This window comes from Panthera pardus, unplaced genomic scaffold (assembly GCF_024362965.1).
Source record: "Panthera pardus isolate Hobbes unplaced genomic scaffold, ASM2436296v1 HiC_scaffold_3, whole genome shotgun sequence".
NCBI lineage: Eukaryota > Metazoa > Chordata > Mammalia > Carnivora > Felidae > Panthera > Panthera pardus.
Window position 1 is genome coordinate 17,466,547 of NW_026526876.1, and position 12,950 is coordinate 17,479,496.

Sequence of the window (12,950 nt, forward strand, 5' to 3'; positions counted from 1 at the left end):
GATGGACGGACAGGTGAACAAATGAATGAATGGATGAATATATTATGGATGGGTGTCTGGACGGATGGATGGATGGTTGGATAGATGGATGGATGGATGGATGGATGGATGGATGGATGGATGGATGGACGGACGAACCTACAAATCTCCCCAAAACAGGCTATGTTATTCTCAATATTCTAGGCAAATGCCATGACTTTTCTGCCTGAAAAGCACAAGATGTCTACAGAAGGCAGAACCCCTAAGCAGTGTGGGGGAAGGCTTGTCATTCTACCCCAAACGTGAAAAGAGCCAGGGCCACCATATGCATCTATCCTGACTCTGCCTCCCCTGTCTCAGCTAAAATTTAAATAAATTCAATAAAACCTTTTCAAGGACAGACTCAGTGCCTACTTGTAAACCTGGGGCCCTAAGCTCATTTCCTAAGCTCTGTGAGCTCAGCTCCCTGAATGCACAGGGAAGCAGTACCTGCTTCTGGTCCCTCCAGACGCTTCCCAGCTTCTGTGCCAGCCGCTGGGCGGCCAGTGCCCACTGGGCCGTGAGCCGCTTGGTCCGTTTCTTCATGAAGATTAGAGACTCCTTCCCACTGCCCATCAGCTCCAGGAGGTGGGACAGGTTGCTCCGGAAAACTGCCTGGAGGGGGGGCCCACACCTGGGTCCTCCAGCCCTCAGCCCCCAGCTGCACCCACCACCACTGTCACCTGCTGCCCCTGGGGACAGGGGCCCGCACCCTCCCTGGGGGGCTGGGGCCTGCTCTAGCTTCTCCTGCCTTTTGTAGAGGCCAAGGAGCCCCCACAGTCGGGGAGCCCTGGTCTCACCCACCAACACTAACCCCCCAGCCCAGACTTCTGTCTCAGCCCAGCCTTCCGTCACAAGCCCTTTGGGGGTGGGCAGCTGTGACAGTTCCCAGGGGTCTCAGCTGCGACACAGAGGCAGCGAGGGTAGTGGTCAGAGCTGGTACTCGGATGGCAGGAAGTCCGGGCCACCTTTCAGTGGAGCTGGAGTAACGAGGTGCCTTGAACAAGTTACCGCCACTCCCTAAACTCAGAATCTCCATCTGTTCAATGCGGTCGCATAAAGGCTGCTGGGAGGTTTAAGTACATATAAAGCATCTGGAAGCCTTCCAGAAGCGACAGCTATTGTTACTATTATTCTTTTCCATCTAGGGGGTGCCTCCAGGGCCCCAGCTTGCCCCTCAAGTAGGCCACGCTTTGCAGCATCCCCAGAAGGTAGGACAGGCACGGCTGGCTGGCCTCACTCAGGGTTCCTCCCGCTGACCCTTAAGGACGCCCCATCTGAGGAGACCAGCTGGCCTGTCTACCAGCCCCTCACGGGCCTACCCACTTCCCACGCCTACCTGGACTTTGGGGAGGGGCTTGGGGGCCATCTGGGTGGCTGTCTGATTCCTCCAAGGCAGCGGGGGGCAGAACCACTCGACCTCACTTAGGTAGATGAGGAAGGAACACTCGGTGCCGTCCACCCCGAAGAAGGCGTAGCAAGGGTCAGAGGTCCAGCGGGCGCGCATCCACTGTGGAGAGGGCCAGCCCAGGCCAGGGTGCTGGCACCAGCCCCACCCACACCCTTGGCAGGCTCTCGGCATGCAAGTCCTCGGGGACCCTCAGGGCGGGACCTCTGTCACACTTAAAGAAGCAGCAAGGGCCAGAAGCAGAGAAGACAACTAGACCAGGGCCCCATGACCCAGCCCTGTGTCCTGGCTGCTGAGAACCTCAGGGAAGGCCGAGCAGGACCACCGTCCCCCAGGCCCGGAAAGAAAAGGACCCTGGGAGAACAAGGCCAGGTCACGACACATTCAGGGACAGCTCCAGGCCAAACAGTGGGAGACACAGCAGCTCAGGGCTTGGCTGGTCATGGGGAGCAGGATTCAGCTGAAGCCAAGGTCAGGAGCAGACTCCAAGGGCACAGGGACAGGAGTCAGAGCAGGCCCCACCCACAGTGATCCCCACATGTCACCGAGGAGGGGGTCTGCAGTGCCTCTGCTCTACCCTCTCAGGGAGTTCAGAACCAGTGACGAGCTGGCTTTTATGCCAGGGACTGCACCCCCAGATGGACAGACTTCATGCAGCCATGGGCCCCTGGGGGTGAGCCCCCAGAGGTGGGGCTGGTGGGGTAGGGGGCTTTCTCGGCCCAGCTGGTTGCCAGGATGGGGAGCAACCTGGGTTGGTGGGCCAGGCAGGCGGCCCAAGAGGAGAGGCCATCCCCCTGAGGCTGGCCTCTGCCAGCCGGTGCCAGCGTCAGGGGGCTGGGCAGAGAAGCCTCCACTAGCAGAACGTCAGGGCTAGTCTGGGGCAGAGCCCCTGAGGAGGAGCCTGCCCCGCCCGCCACCCTGGCCACCTCTACCCCTGCCCTCAGCCCCAGGCCTTACCTCCACCTTCCCTGAGCAGTCGGGGAACTTGGGGTCACTGGGTGCCTCACACTGGTCCCGCCGGCCTTCGGACACTGCAGGGAGGGAAGGTCAGCTTGCTGAGGCCCCGGGTGTACGGAGGGGCCCCGTGAAGTGTTGGAGAGGCCTGGTCTGCGGTGGGAAGGGGTCACTGAGGAGCCCACACCGCCCTCCCTCCGCTGAGTTTTCTCACCTGCAAGGCCACCTGCCAGAGGGCCCCCGAGCCCGGGTTCCCCCCTCTGCCGCTAGCCCTCCCCCTCCAAAGCGGCTTCAGAACCAGTAAGGAGCTGGCTTGAATGGCTATGGACCCGTGTCTGGATAGGCAGACCTCACGTACCCACCCGAATGTACTCATAACTCTTTGAGGGGGACCCCCAGCCTGCTGCTCTCCACATCAGGAGAAATGCAGGGGCCACAGAGGGCCTCCAAGACCTCTGTCTTCACGCCAGGTCACAGCAGGGTGAACCCCAAATCACCCCACTTAGAGCCTGAGGCAGGAGCCAGGACAGATGCCGCGGGGAGCGGTCAGGGCCGCGCGGTACCCCGGCCCCCTGGAGGCAGAGGGGTGCCCTGGCCCCCACCCTTGCTGTGGAGAATCAGGCTGTGACGCAGGATCTGGTCCACCTTCACGGCGATGTCCGAGACGTTCTGGGCGATGGCCTGGATCCGCTCCATGAGGCCGGCCCCCGGGGGAAACCTAGGTGGGAAAAGCCAGGGGTGAGCGGGCACAGGTCGCCACGGTGGCCCTCCCGGGAGGGACTCAGCACGTGAGCAGGGGCAGCGGGCCTGCCGTGCTCCTGGGGACCCAGACGCTGCCCTGCAAGGAACCGAAACAGGGAGACGGACGACGCTGGGCCAGCAGACGGAGGCGTGTGCCCTCCCCCGCCCCCGGGGCTCTCTAACCACCCACCGCACACGTCACACGGGAAAGCCCCCACTTGGTGTGTCAGGCCCGCCGGCCGGTCATCCCCACATGCGTGTGCCCTGCGTGTTGGAGGGCAGTGCCTGAGGCCGAAGCAGACAGAGGAATTCTAGTCCAGAGCCTGGACAGGATCTGGCCCGGGACCCCCAGGCGACGGAAGCCCTTTCCCGGGCATGGCCGGCTGCCCCGAGTCTGCTTCTCCATTTCCTCCCAGAGGGGCTACATCGTGCCAAAATAAATTCCACCCAAAGACGCCTGGGGACTTGCCGACTATTAAGCCTCTAGTAAATTATCGCTGGGCTCCTGGGCATGAATTGTTCCCAGGATCTCAAACACATTGCCTGCCACAAACATCACGGCCCTCCACCCCCCACCCATACTCGCGTCGCCTTTATTTTTGGAGAATTTATTTCCTGGTGTTGATTACTGCTCGGCTCTCGGAGCAGTTTATGAGGCATCACCTGCAGGATGCGTCTCCTTGCAAAGACCCTTGCCGAGGTGGCCCCGCTCTGCCGGCCGGCACGTGGGCCTTCCCCAGAAGTCGCCTGCCCTTCGCGAACACGTTAATTCCGATCTCTGATTCGCACCTCGTCCTCTGGCTCTGAGGGCCCCGCTCGAGCTCCATTTATCCCTTCACAAGGACGGGGAGCTTGAGTGCCACACAAAATGGGAATTATAGGAAGGAGGACTTTTCCAACCTGGGCTCCTCTCGGGGGATCTGTCCGCCCGGGGAGGCACAGCGGTGACAGCTGCCCGCCCCCTGGGGCCGCCTTCCTAGAGGAGAGGACAGCAGTGGCCCCATCCACGGAGGGCGTGGGAGGCCGGTGGGGGCCAGGCGGACACGGAGGTAGGGTGGCAACAAAAGGAAGAAGGTGGCAGGAAGGGGCAGACGAGCCCTCACCACACACACACACGTGCACATGCACACGTGTGTGTGCATACACATACATACACAATCCCGTCAACTCCCTCAAAAACAAACTAAAACGCTAATGGAATTTGTACCGGATTCCTGCGGCCATTTAAACAAATGACCACAAATGTATTCTTGCAGCTCTGGAGGCCAGAAGTCCGGAATCAAGGTGTTCGAGCCCCGCGTCGAGCTCTGTGCTGACGGCTCGGAGCCTGGAGCCTGCCTCGGATTCTGTGTCTCCCTCTCTCTCTGCCCCTCCCCCGCTTGAGCTCTGTCTCTCTCTCTCTCTCTCTCTCTCTCAAAAATAAATATACATTAAAAATTTTTTTTTCTTTTTTTAATGGAGAAGACAAAGGCACTCCCTGGTGGAGTCTCGTGAGGCCGGAATGAGGATACGGAGCAGTAAGGACGTCTGCGTCTGCCGGAGATCAGCCCTGCACGTGTACCCGTTCCTGCCCAGGCCGCGGTGTGGCCGAAGCTGCAGCCAAAGGGGTTTGGGCCAGACCAGCGCTTGTCTGTCTTGTCTCATCATCACTCCCGAGGGAGCCCTGGGAGACATTTTCCCCTACTCGCCCTCCTCCGTTGAAAGTGAAAACCACAGACATGCTGCCGCTCCGTTTACACACGGTGGCCTGGGGAGGGCCACAGGCCATTGGGACGTCTAAGGTAATTTCCCCCTCAAGAAGCAGGCTTCACCCTTGGGGGTGATACGCACCCACGGAGGATGCCTGCTTTAAGCCAGAGGAAGAACTCCATGACCCTGACGTCCGTTGGGCTCTGCATCAGCTCTGAGTGAGCACGCTGGGACTGCTTTCCTCGCTGACATGTGGGGACAGCACGGACATTCCTCCGCCCGGAAGGAACACTCAGCCGACAGCAGGAGGCAGCCACCGGGAGGAGGGCCCGGAGCTCGCAGCTGCTGGGCCAGGGTCGGTGCCCAGCGTGGGGCGGCCAAGCACAAGGGGGGTTGCTCCCGGGCACCCCTCCCAACTTCTAACCGAGACCCCAGAGCGCAAACAACCCCTGTCAGGGGACCGGCGGGGGTCCTGCTAGGTCCCCAGAGACTTTGGAAGGGACCTCACCCCACTTCAAGCCTTCCTGAAGGATCCTCTCCTTCAAGGCTCTGCTCTATCCATCCAGAGATCTGGTTTTGGGAGCCAGATCTCTCCTCTGAGCCCCTCACATGCTGGGGTGTGGTTGTTACCAGCTGGACCCCCGGCGGAGTCCTGGGGCACCTGGCTGTGTCAGTCGGTAGCGCGTCTGACCCTTGACTTGGCGGTTGTAGGTTTGAGCCCCACAGTGGATGCAGAGATTACTTCCAAAAGTTGTTTTTAATTAAAAAAAAAGGAGAGGGAACACCTGGGTGGCTCAGTCGGTTGAACATCCGACTTTGGCTCAGGTCATGATCTCACGGTTTGTGAGTTCGAGCCCCATATCAGACTCTGCACTGAGGGTGTGGAGCCTGCTTGGGATTCTCTCTCTCTCTCTCTCTCTGCTCCTCCTTCATTTACTCTTTCTCTCTCAAAATAAATAAACTTTAAAAAATGTTAAAAAAAAAAAAAAAGGAGGAGAAGGAGATAGAGGAAGAAGAAGAAATCTCCAGTGGAGTCCCAAGTTCTCAAGGACAGGAACGTGCTTCCGGATGGAGCGTGGGCACTGTCCAGCATGGGTCATGTGCCCAGGACTCCAGCACTGTGCTGGGCTGAGTAGTGTCTCCCCCCCCGCCCCCCACCAAGTTCACATCCACCCAGAACCACAGAACATGACCTTATTTGGAAATAGGGTCTTTGCAGACGTCATTCGTTACGACAAGGTCATGCGGAATCAGGTTGGCCCTCAGTTCCGCTCCTGGTGTCCTTATAAGAGAGCCATGTGGAGACACTCAGGGGAAGGCCACCACGGGACAGCGGAGGCAGAGACCGGAGGGACGCGGCCACAAGCCAGGGACTGCCGGGAGCCACCAGGCACTAGAAAAGGCGGGGAAAGATCCTCCCCTGGAGGCTTAGGAAGGAACGGGGCCCCGCTGATACGTAGATTTCAGACTTCAGCCCCCAGAATCAAGACAGAAAATTTTTGTCGTGTTAAGCCATCCGGCTCGTGGTCATTTTTTTGGTGGCAGCCCGAGGACACTAATACAGAGCTGAGGGCAAATGGTTTTTAGTCCATCGCAAAAGGAGACTCCAGGCTCTCCTGGGCCCCTGCCGTCAGACTTTCTCTCCACTAACCTCTCTGAGCTCAGGGGCCAGCTCCTACCACAGCTGGAGAATCTCGACTACCTCACAGGGTGATGCCCAGGATATCAGGTGCTCAGCGACGCTCGAACACAATAAATGCCTGATGGCCGCAGCCATCGCCCTGAGACGCCTTTATTCCCTGTCCGCAGCCATCGCCCCGGCCCCAAAAGGAAGCGTCGCAAGTCTGCCCGCAGAACAAAGCACTTCGCTTTTTGGAGGGTTTTCGCACGGGAAGCGTTTCTCAGGCAGCATCACTGGCAGGGGCTCTAACCTGCGCAGGTGACATCCGTCCGGCTTAACAATTCAGACGTGACGCCACCGCCATTATCCTGGACTTCGCACGTGGGCAGCACTTTCATTTTCTGTGTTTGATTTTATTTAAGGGAGAAGAGAGAGACTGAGCGGGGGAGAGGGGCAGAGGGAGAGAGAAGCTCAAGCAGACCCCACCCTCAGCGCGGAGCCCCAACGCGGGGCTCGATCCCGTGACCCTGGAATCATGACCTGAGATGCAATCGAGAGTCGGACGTTCGACCGACGGAGCCACCCAGGCTTTTTTATTTTCAAATAATATGTGATTCGTCTTGGGGCGCCTGGGTGGCTCTGTTGGTTGAGCGTCCGACTTCGGCTCAGGTCATGATCTCGCAGTGAGTTCGAGCCCCGCGTCGGGCTCTGTGCCGACAGCCTGGAGCCTGCCTCGGATTCTGTGTTTCTGTCTCTCTCTGCCCCTCCCCTGCTCACGCTCTGTCTCTCTCTCTCTCAAAAACAAATTTAAAAAACATTAGAATATATATATATGATTAGTCTTCTCTCCCTGGGATGCTCTCTTAAAGAACGACAGGGAAAGTAGGTGCCACGAGACCGCAGACCACAGCCACGGCCTCAGAAGCTCCCAAGTGCCAAAGAAAAAGGGGGGGATGGACCAGGACGTCTGTGCAGGGGCTTCCTGCTGAGGGGGCCCCAGGCAATTCTCTCCACAGCATCAGGATCCCTTCTAATGGTCCCATCGTACAGAGGAGGAAACCAAGGCACAGGAAGGCTGAGTTACTTGCCCAGGGCCACGGAGCTATTAAGTGGAAAAATCAGGTACCAGTTCACGGGCAAGGGGTCTGTGCTCAAGGGTGGGCACAGGGGGTGGGGGTGGGGCAGGCTGTCAGGACCAAGGCCGTGATCTAGGGAGTGACATCCCTGGGGTGGAACCCTCAGGACGATTTCCGCCCAATGCCCCTGCCCCCCCCCCCCCTCCCCGGGCAGGTGGTGAAGGCTGTAAGAGCTGTAGCAGAAAGCATTTCCCCGTCAGCATCAATCCTAACTCTGAGGGCCCGTCACCAGGGTACAAACCTGGAAATGTGTGTGCCCGACAGGGGGCCCACGCCCACGGCCCCTCCCACCCCGGGGGCCCAGTCTTCCTCCCAATGATAGGAGTGACTGCAGGCTTTTTAGTCCCTCCTCCTTGTTGCATATTTTTATTCCTCTCCTTTTTTAATCTTCTGTGTGTGCATCTGGTGGTCGAGCCAGATGAGCCTGAACAGGTGGGCTTGTGAGGGGGCAGCCTGAATGGGAGGAGCGGAGACCCAGGGTCACGTCGGGGAGAGGCGGGAGGAGGGCGGGCTGGAGACTTCAGAGAGGCCCCGGGAGAAAGCACCTTTGCACTTAACCCCGTAGCCGCGCGTTATTCCCGAGCCCGACCCCGCGGCTCCCCACGACGAGTGAGGTTCTCCGGCCCCAACCTGTAAGCTGTGGGTGCCGGGCAGGGGCAGAAAAGAGGAAAGCTCTTAGGGCCAGCAGGCCCTCAGGTCAGCTGGGTCCTACCGTCCCTCCCAGCTGGGCAGACGCTCCACGAAGAACCACAGGACCTTTTCACGTCCCGCCCCCTGTCTCCAAATGTGGCAGGCACGTGGTAGTCTCAGGACCACAGGGCTGGGCAGACAACGCAGGCCGGGCACCGCCCCCTCCCGGTCTACGATCTGGGCCAGGCCCTTCCTTGCCCGAGCCCGGGGCCCTCATCTGCGAATCACAGACCTGGATAGAACCTTCCTCACTGGGCCACTGGTCAAGTCAAAGTACATAATAAGTACCCAACAGAGAGAGGCTGCTATTATTATTTATTATCTTCATTAACTATTATTACTGTTGCTTCAGCCAGCTCTCCATCAAAGTCCACTGGACAGCAGGACTCAGCCCTCAGGGCGGAGGGCCACCCCAGGCTGGTGTTGGCTAGAAGAGGCCCCCGACCTCCCTCTCCCAGCAAAGGGGCCCAAGGGGGCCTGAGCCAGCCTGAGACACAAAGTCTGTAGACAGCAGGCAGGGCAGAGGTGGGAAGGGGAAAGCACGTCCCAGGATCCGCGGGCAAGCTTCTGAGGAGGCCACCGCTGCCCCTACCCCACGGAAAAGGGCTAAGAGATGCCCCCCCCCCCCCCGCCCACTCTAGGAGCTCTTACCTGCCCTGCCTGGTGGAGCTGCCCCCTCGGGGTGCCCAAACCCATCACACTGCCTTCGTTGGCACACGAGGGCCCTGAGGGCCTGCCTGGGTCTGGGAATCGGCATTCCCAAATTAGCCGGAGAGGACCCCAGAGCCCTGCCGGCCTCGCCCCTTACTTTATGGAAGGGAAACTGACCGGGAAAAGACAAAACCACAACGACGACGTCCTTGAGGTGGCATGCAGGCTGGGGACAGGGCAGGGACTCAGGCCGTGGCCCTCTCTGCCGGCCCTTGCTCCTTCCCACTGCGTCTGCAAAACACGAAAGCACGCCCGGAGCTCAGGACACGGGCCTGTGTGATTTCTGCACAACCAGGAAGCGACAGGCATGCGGCCCACGGTTTCTTACCTGAAAAGGGAAAGAAGGCCAAGCCGGGCCCCTGGTCACCCTGCTCCCCAGCCCCGGGGAGCCACTGGGACAATACTCCAGTATCCACGGTATTCTGGCTCTCCTGCCTGAGCACCCCTCACCTCGCACCCACAGGCGGACCGCCAACCCCTCCACCAGAGCACAGGTGGCCTCCTGGACAGGCCAGCCCCCGGCCACTGCTCCAGCACCCCCCCCGGCCCCCCCAGAGAGGCAGCGAACACCACAGCCAGTCATCACAGGGCCAGGACACAGATGCCACTTATCTGTCCCTTTGGCCGGCCAGGCTGGCTGGGCTCCAGTCATCTGCTGGCTTCAGGCCACATCCCCCCGAGAGGCCCCCTTGAGGCCCCAGCCCCTCCTCTCGGCCCCTGAGCCACCCTCATTCCCTGGCCCCTTGAACAAGCTCTCCTGGACGCCTAGGGAAGGAGGTTGAATTTCATGTTCCTCCCATGATTTATGAGGGTTGCCTTCAATTAACAGGGTATCGATTCCCGCACAGCTGGCCAGCGTGCTTGCTGGGAGTTGTTATTTTATTACGAAACCGGTCGCTTTCCTTTTAAAACACCGAGACTCAGCCCACAGGTGCCCACAGACACGCCGGCCGAGAGAGACAGACACGTTCGGCCAGAAACACGAGCGTCGTGGACGGGGAGACGCGTTCTCTCTGCGGCTGGCTCCCTCCCTGTCTGTCCCCCTCTCACACATACCACACGGGACGGAAAGTGTCCAGCCTTCCCTACAACTTTACCGCTCTCCTCCTCCACGTCTTTGGCCCCCTTCACCCCCGTCCAGAGCCCCTGATGCTGTGGGGAGGGCTCTGAACTTGACCCAGGATCTTCTAGCCCCGTCCTAAGCAAGAGCAGAGAGCATTCTCTCTTGCACCAAGAAATACACAGACACATCCATCCACATAGATTTATATTAGAGCAATAGACAGACAGACAGACGGATGACCTCCCCACTACTGACGGGAACAGAGCCGGAGTCGGGCATCGTGCGGTTTTAGCACGTGGGGAAGGGGTCAGTGCCCCATGAGCGGGGCAAAGCAGGGTGGCAAAGCTGGCCTCGGGGACACAGGAGCCAGACTCCAGCTCCCACCCCCACACCCCAGGCCTGGCTTTCCCCCGGGGATTTTTTTTTTTTTTTTTATATCTCACGTGTATATTTTGTTGAAGACACATGGAGACCCTACTGTACAGGTGTATCTCGCCTGTCTTACAAACAGCATACAGTTGGATGTTGAGAATCTCTTTGTTAGGATGATTGACCTATTCACACTTATCCTCGTATTTGCTAGGTTTCCGCCCTGGAAGCCTGACTGCCCTTGTCACCCAGCTGCCGGTCCCTCCCCACCAGCCGGGCCTCTCTCCAGCCCTGGGGTCAGACAAGCGCCCCCACCCCCACCCCGATCTCCACAGGGAGGCTGTCCTGTTAGGGAGGGGCCCCGCACAGGGTGGGACATGATTGAGGCATGCCTTTAAAAGCAGCCCCCCACCAAAAAAAAATAAAAAAATAAAAAATAAATAAAAGCAGCCCCCAAAGTGGTCTTCCCAGGTTACGTGCCCCCTGCCCCGCTCCCCACCCTCCCACGTAGGCCTCTTGGCTCAGGCCACAGGCTTTGCTGGCACGCAGGTGGCCAACAGCATCTAGGAGCATTTTCGAGTTTCTCTTTTTTTTTTTTAATGTTTATTTATTTTTGAGACAGAGAGACAGAGCCTGAACGGGGGAGGGGCAGAGAGAGAGGGAGACACAGAATCCGAAGCAGGCTCCAGGCTCTGAGCCATCAGCACAGAGCCCGATGCAGGGCTCGAACCCACGAACTGTGAGATCATGACCTGAGCCGAAGTCGGACTGAGTCCCCCAGGCGCCCCTCTCTTTTTTTTTTTAAATGGAAAAACCCTCCTCTCCTTACCCAGACAAGAATCTCGACACACCTCCTTTCGGTCATCCCTGCCGCACTGTTTAACTTCTAATCCAACTCTGTTTATAATTACAGAACCTGCTCTTTTCACAGTGTCCCTTGTCACTGAAATCCCCGCAGGTCCCCGTCCACGTCCTATTTGAGGACGGCATGAGCCCCACCGAGTCACCATAGTCTGGGCGCCGTTTCCTTGCTGGTGGACATTTCAAGCGTTGCTCAAACATCTTTTTTTTTTTTTTTTTTAGACTTTATTTTATTTTAAGTAATCTCTCCACACCCAACACGGGGCTCGAACGCACGACCCCGAGATCAAGCGTCGGATACCCCACTGCCCGGGCCAGCCAGGTGCCCCGTTGCTCACACTTTTTGACGCTATAACAAAGGCGTCCGCGACCAACGTGTTCACAAACGCGTTTCTAAGTTAAGATGCTTCTCCTAAGACGGATTCCCAGCACGAAACCACCAGGTCCAGGGCCGTGACCACGTTTAGGGTTCTACACTCACACGGTGGCCGGCGGCCCCCGGGGTTCAAGCGGCTCCTGCTCCCAGACGCCACAGGACAGCAACTAGGCACCCCCACGTGGGCCAGCCTCCTCCGTGTACAGAACGGGAAGTCGTCTGGGACGGGGATGGCCGCAGCGCACGTGGCTTCTGTCTCCCTGTGATGCCACACGTGCCAGGTTCACATTTAACAGAGCTCCCAAGGGCACCCAAACTACCTGTCTTCCCTTCCTCCTTCCTCCCTTCCTTGTTTCCTTTCTTTTTTTTTTTTAATGTTTATTTATTTTTGAGAGAGACAGAGACAGAGCTTGAGCGGGGGAGGGGCAGAGAGAGAGGGAGACACAGAATCGGAAACAGGCTCCAGGCCCCGAGCTGTCAGCACGGAGCCCGACGTGGGGCTCGAACCCGCGACCCGTGAGATCATGACCCGAGCTGAATCGGACGCCCAACCGACCGAGCCACCCAGGCACCCCATCCTTCCTTTCTTCAGCAGGCACTTACTGAACTCTTGGATCCAGAAGTCAAACAGGCAAAACCCCTGCCCTCACAGAGCATACATTCCAGCTCGGGAGACGGACATACACAAACAAATCATGGAAATACACAGGGCGAGGGGGTGATAAGTGAAGAGGGGTGGGGAGTCCAGGAGAGTGGGTGCAGCTTGACATAGGTCCTCGGGGAAAGACTCACTGGTGACATTTAAGCAAAAACCAGAGGAAACCGTGAGAGTAAGAAAACTGACTCACTTGGCTGGATCTGAGGAAAGAGCATCATTCCAGGCAGAGGGAACGGCCTGTGCAAAGGCCCTGTGGCCAGAGGGCGACCACTGTGCTACAGGAACAGCGGAGAGGTTGGTGGGCTAAAGCCCAGAGAGTGAAACGGAAGATAGCAGGAGAAGTGAGCCAGACACACAACAGGGCTGGGTACACGGGGGTCACAGGCCACTGGGTATGATAGGGAGCCATGCAGGAGGAGGCACCTGACCAAATTGGTATTTAAAAAAAATTTTTTTTGAATGTTTATTTATTTTTGAGAGAGAGAGAGAGAGACAGAGCATGAGCAGGGGAGGGGCAGAGAGAGAGGGAGACACAGAATCCGAAACAGGCTCCAGGCTCCGAGCTGTCAGCACAGAGCCCGACGCAGGGCTCGAACTCGCGGACCGTGAGATCGTGACCTGGCTGAAGTCGGACGCTCAGCCGACTGCGCCACCC

General features: G+C 58.5%; 1 protein-coding gene across 4 annotated transcripts in view; it reads right to left on the reverse strand.

Moving 5' to 3' along the window:
• Positions 1–12,950, reverse strand: part of MGAT5B (alpha-1,6-mannosylglycoprotein 6-beta-N-acetylglucosaminyltransferase B) — a 72,055-nt gene that overhangs the window by 42,263 nt on the left and 16,842 nt on the right. For all 4 annotated transcript variants that reach the window (XM_053892585.1, XM_019466080.2, XM_053892586.1 and 1 more), the window contains 4 exons: positions 2,983–3,098; positions 2,384–2,457; positions 1,358–1,528; positions 469–633 (listed from right to left, as the gene is read on the reverse strand). In XM_053892585.1, coding sequence (XP_053748560.1) covers positions 469–633; positions 1,358–1,528; positions 2,384–2,457; positions 2,983–3,098 — 526 coding nt within the window. The remainder of the gene's footprint in view (positions 1–468; positions 634–1,357; positions 1,529–2,383; positions 2,458–2,982; positions 3,099–12,950) is intronic.